Below are 6300 nucleotides of genomic sequence, written 5' to 3'. Positions count from 1 at the left end.
ATGTATATAGTCCTTAGCCCCCTCTTATTCATCATAGTCCTCCAGGAAATAACAGAGGAATTCAAGACAGGATGCCCCTGGGAGATCCTCTATGCTGATGACCTTGCTCTCATAGCGGAATCACTATCAGAACTAGAGGAGAAGTTTCAGGTATGGAAGCAAGGATTAGAATTGAAGGGCCTTAGAGTCAACCTTGCTAAAACCAAAGTCCTAATAAGTAGGAAGGCAGACAAACCACAAATCCCTTCAGCTAGATGGCCCTGCTCGATCTGTAGAAACTGCTATAAGATGTGCCCAGTGTAAGCTATGGACACATAAGAGGTGCAGCAATATCTTAAAAGAATGACGATGACAATGACAGCTTTGTGCATAAAGTATGAAAAACGCATTAAAAAATGGTAGTTATGTGTGTTTTAACCTTTCAATATAAATAATCCAAACGGCAGAAAATTCTAATAAATACTTGTAACATCTTTAGTCCATAAATGAAACTTAATTATCAAAGAGAAACCGAGCTTGATTTTGTTTTTGGTTCTGTTTTCTATGTTCAGACATATTTCAGATAAATATACACCTGTTTCATCTTTAACAAATTATTGTTGTATTCTGTTAGAAGTTGAGATCTTTCTGGTTTTGCTTTTCTCTTTTTTCTGTTTTTTTGTGAGATAATTTTATCTCTGCACTGCATCTAACTACACTTTACCAAACAACCAGTGCACTGTGACTTTCTGTCAAGCTGAATCTGCCTAAGAACTATGTTAAGAGTATGTGTGTCTGTGGAGTGCTCAGCCACTTGCACGTTAACTTCACGAGCAGGCTGTTCTGTTGATCGGATCAACTGGAACACCCATCGTCATAACCCACCGAGTGCCTTTTTCTTTTTTTTTTTTTTACTTTTTGTGGCTCGAAGCCATTCCTGTCACCAACTCTCATCTGTTTTTTTTCAGGAAAGGGATTATTATAATATGCAGGTCTTTGAAAGTCAAATGCAATAATATTAAGTAATGTCAAATATCAACACTGCCTAGCTGAAACATTGACAACTGCTGTAAAGTGCTGAAATGACTGTGATATTCAATTGACAGCTGATGTTGGGAATGTTTGAGCAAGTTGTATGTAAAATATAAATATACACACATGCATTCTAAACAAGAAATAATCATCATATGTAGGTAAATGAGGGGTGGGAGTGGGGTGATGAGTTTTCGTACCTTTTTCACTTATTTTAATACAAGTATAATTGACCCTTAATTTTTGTGATGTACAAGAAATTCTCTTTTCAGTTGTTTTACTTTTCTGGTGAGCATTTGTCAGTAGTTTTGAGTATTTAAATGGATATTTTGTATAAAGACACAACACAGTTTTCACGGTGTATTTGAACCTGTAACATTTAGAATCACTAAATAGATATCTTGTATAAAAGCATAGTATACTGTTTCTAGGTATATTTGAACTTATGATCTATTGGTTTGCTGGTCCAGATTAATTTACCTTTGTCTTCCATTTGTCTGTTGCAGGATACGCAGTGATCACAACGTTGACAACACATCAGCTATATTGAAAGAATGGGCAAGCTATGCCAAAAAGCTTTATCATTCCATAGACTTAAAGATTGATGAAAAATCATTTGGTAAGGCCTGCCTCTTCACATCTTTTTAATTCTAGTTTCTCTTTAACCTTTTGGAGCCATATTTCTAAAATAATAGTGTTTGTATTTTCAATAAATTCCCAAAGAAATGAAGAATTTGGTAGGAGTAGTGTTTTAAATATGATTTAACAAATCATTCTGGATTAAAATTTTAACTTTCATTTATCAGGAATATAATATTCAGTCTGTTACACAAGCCATTTCCCATTTGTCTGATAAAATGGTAACTCTATATCATTAAGAGTCATTTAATAATGTACAAATCTCTTAAATTTACTTTTAATTGATTTTGTGAGATGTCATGGAAATTGTTGTCACTCATCTGAAGCCTGGTCATTGACATTCTGTAGCCTTGGTCATTGACATTCTGTAGCCTGGTCATTGACATTCTGTAGTCCTGATCATTGACATAGTTCCACTGCTGCTCTAGTTTGCAACCAAAATGTTGACAACGACATGAAATAGGTTTGGTGATGCAAACAGGAAAACAAAACTCAAAACATGAGTGTATCATTCATCAGTCATTCATAATCAGTCATCATCATTTAATGTCTGTTTCCCATGCTGGCATGGATTGGTTGGTTGGTTTGACAGGATCCAGTGAGTCACAAGGTTGCATTGAGCTCCTCTCTTTACTTTGATGTGGTCTCTGCAGCTGAATGCCCCTCCTAATGCCAACCACTTTACAGGGTGCACAGGGTGCTATTTCGTATCACCAGCACAATTAAGGTCACCAAACAGCTTGCAAGACAAGAAAGGAATGAGAAGTAGGAAAAAAAGGGAAAAAAGACCCCTTAAGTAAATGGGTGGGGAGGGGAATGTTTGAAAGTTGGGGCAACAGTTTTTCATGCCAGGTGTAGGGGGGTTAGATATTTTGTCACAGAGGAGATACAAGGCTACCCAAGATTATATAAGGGTGGGTGAGAGTAACTGGAATGAAGACAGCAATGGTGGTGATGTTAGGAATGGCATCCAGCCGTAGAACCAGACTGGAGTCTGGTGCAACCTTCAGCTTGCCAGCCCTGGTCGAACCTTCCAACCCATGCCAGCATGGAAAATGGACGTTAAATGATGATGATGATGACGATGTTACAGATTGACTCAAGGACCAAGAGTTTTGTACATTGACATAATGGCCAGTATATAAATGTAATCACCTTGATTTGAAACCAGTTTGAGAAGGGCTGATGCACAAAACTCTCATCCCTTGGGTCACTCTGTAACTGCTTCCAATTATTAATAATAATAATAATAATAATAATAATAGTAATAATAATAATAAAGACACTTCACGACTTAAATTTCAAATTAAACAGATTTATATATTATTAAATAGCCTGATTGTAATGTTGTTACTTCAGTTTCAACACGTATTCTCAGATCAAATCACCTGTTGGACAAATACAGCTCCAAAATGGGAGCTGCCCACCCCTCTCTCTCCCTCTCCTTTTCTCATTTCCTTTCAAACCTAGAGCTAAATTATATGAAATTCAGTGAAATATTATAATTAAGATTTCTATTGGAATGATTGTAAATATTCTGTTGCTATATTTTATGGAAAAATTCAATTTGTTTAAAAAAATTTTTGCCTTTTTCTGTCTTCACGAAATCAAAAGACAAACAAATACATTCTCCATATATTTTCTATTTAATATACAATACATTCTCTCTCTGTATTTTATATTTATTTAATATACAAATATATTCTCTTTGTATGTGTGTTTTATATTCATTTAATATACAGCTATATTATCTCTATATGTATATTTCATATTTAATATACAACTTCCTCTGTTGCTTACCATATTTCATTTGTCAAACACTTTTTGGAATCACTTACTTGCTTCTTCTTCACTGAACACAACAACATGGTAATTCTGGCATTGCTCTACAGAATGATGTAGAATATTTTAACACACACACACACACACAGATAGATATATAAGCATATTTATGTGTTTGTGTATATATATATATATATATATATATATATATGACTATATATATGATTATATATTTGTGTGTGTATGTTTATGTATGTATACATGTGTGTGTGTGTCTATACACACGCACATACACACACACATTTTTGTATCTATACGTATATTTATTTTTGCATTTATGTGTATATCATTTATAAATGAATACTATACATATAAATAGTGTGTATATATATATATACATGTATATATACTTTATATTTATAATCATCATCATTCCTTTAACAGACGTTAAATGATGATGATATATACACACACACACACACACACACACACACACACACACACACACACACACACACACACACATATGATATACATGACAGTGAATAAGCTCAAATCTATGTTTGAATACAATTTTTACAAAGCCATACATTATTTACTAGTTTATGTCTTGTTTACTGTTTTTCAATGATATGCTAATGTAAAACTTCTAAATTCTGCTGGGGAAATGTTTATCTAATATAAATTGACAGTTTCACAAAAACCTACACTTTTATTGTACAATGTTACTACCAAGATTTTTAACTTACAAAAATGGCTGCCGTCATCTTTGTCAATGAAGTTCAATATCTTTGCATTGAAGAAGTTCTTGTTACGAATTCTATAGGACAGCTGCTCAATGGTATGATACTGTGAGGGAACTAACCAATGCTACATCATATACATCTATTAGGTAATGGAGTGCAAGCATGGCTGTGTGGTTAAGAAGTATGGCTTGTAACTCTGTGCTTTTAGCTACTGTTTCAAAGTGTAAAATCTTGAAGAAGCTTTTTGTACCGTTGTCTTTGGTCAACTAAACCATCATCATCATCATTGTCATCATTTTACATCCGTTTTTCATGCTTGCATGGGTTAGAATGCTTCACAGGAACTGATGATCCAGAGAGCTATGCCAAGCTCTATGTCTGTTTTGGTACCAAAGAGACCAAAGAGACTCTTCTTAATGCCAACCATTTTACAGAGTGTACTGAAGTTTTTTTTTTTTTCATTTGTGTGTGTGTGTGTGTGTGTGTGTGTGTGTCACCAATACCAATGTGATCATCAAGTAACTCGCAAGACAAGACCCTTTAACTGAGTGAAGAGTTGTGTTGAGGGAGATGTAAGTGTGATGGGGAGGATAAAGTGTGTGTGTGTGTGTGTGTGTGTGAATTACTGTCTCTTTGCTTAGACATCATGTGATAGTTGTTAACAAGTGTCACTGTTATGCAAGCGATGTCCTTTTGTTTCCAATCTTCTGTAAAAACATGTCTGATCATGAAGAAAGATTATTACCATAATTGGAATCAGGTGGCAGTCGGCAAGAGGATTGGCGTCTGACCACAGCTAACCTGCTCCAACAAATTCCATCCAACCCATAAACGCATGGAAAAGTGGACATTCAAACAACGATGGTGAATATTGAATATTAGCCACTGAGTTGATGCTGTCTTCTCTCCACCATTATAGTTTTTCTAATTAGATTTTTGATGCTCAATACATGAAATATGCCAGCATTAACTTAACTGTTGATTTTTCATGCAGATAGCGTCTCTGAGTAATTAAAGCCAGCAATTTATTTCCTCAAATATGCTGTCTTTAATAAAGCTAACAGCTTTTTCATGCTTCTCGCACCCAACACCACACTGTAGGCTCTCACACCATGCATTTCAAGAACACACTTCTTTAAATAATAATAATAATAATAATAACAATGATAATGATGATTCTCCATTTTCTTGTTCTTTTTGTTACTACTACTACTACTACTACTACTACTACTACTACAATCTGCTTGTATCAAGCAACTAACTTATACAGGCAGTTCTACGAGTACAACTGATGCATTTAAACGCAATTAGATGTAATTTGATAAGAGAGCATCTCTTCGATTTAATCTCATTTATATGAAAATATATTTCTGAATATTGTGAATTTAATTCACAATATTCAGTATGCAAATTAAAGTATGAGAGAGAGAGTGTGTGTGTGTGTGTGTGTGTGTGTACATTTACATATATATATATAGAGAGAGAGAGAGACAGACAGATAGATAGATAGTTGGTGATAGACAGACAGACGGATGGACAAACAGGCAGACGGACAGACAGAGATAGATAGAGATAGAGATTGAGATAGAGAGATAGATAGAGATAGATATATAGAGAGATGGACAGACAGATGTATAGATAGATGTGTAGATAAACAGTAACATAGATGGATAGATAGATAGATAGTGTTAGACAGATAGTTACATAGAAAGAAAGAAAGAAAGAAAGAAAGCTATAGATAGATAGAGATATTGATGGAGTTGTGGTGTATTAAGTGTAATTTCTCTAGTTAATATTCACTTTGGCATAATTTCGGTTATTATTTAAAATTCCTTACAAGTATTCAAGTTCAATGCTTCCATCTTTCCTAAGGTACATTGCATATGCATATACGTGTGTGTGTGTGTGTGTGTGTGTGTGTGAGATGAATGTATGCAATAACATCTAATTCTTGGCCACAGTTATGTGTTCTATATTCTAAAGTTTTATTGAAGATATCGGCAGAAAAACCACCCCAAGGGTGGATTTTGCTGATCATTATGGTACATTATATCTCATCACTCAGCTTCATCATTTAACATCCACATTCCATTATATACATAGACATATATATATATATATA

The 6300-nt window shown here is 34.3% G+C and overlaps 1 protein-coding gene across 1 annotated transcript in view; it reads left to right on the top strand.

Moving 5' to 3' along the window:
- LOC106878759 (procollagen galactosyltransferase 1) overlaps window positions 1-6300 on the top strand; it is a 125638-nt gene that overhangs the window by 88762 nt on the left and 30576 nt on the right. The window contains exon 2 of the mRNA XM_052967583.1: window positions 1518-1630. Coding sequence (XP_052823543.1) covers window positions 1518-1630 — 113 coding nt within the window. The remainder of the gene's footprint in view (window positions 1-1517; window positions 1631-6300) is intronic.

The sequence above is a fragment of the Octopus bimaculoides genome, chromosome 4 (genome assembly GCF_001194135.2).
Source record: "Octopus bimaculoides isolate UCB-OBI-ISO-001 chromosome 4, ASM119413v2, whole genome shotgun sequence".
NCBI classification, from domain to species: domain Eukaryota; kingdom Metazoa; phylum Mollusca; class Cephalopoda; order Octopoda; family Octopodidae; genus Octopus; species Octopus bimaculoides.
Note: the sequence above shows the minus strand (reverse complement) of the source record. Positions and strands in the feature narration are given on the sequence as shown.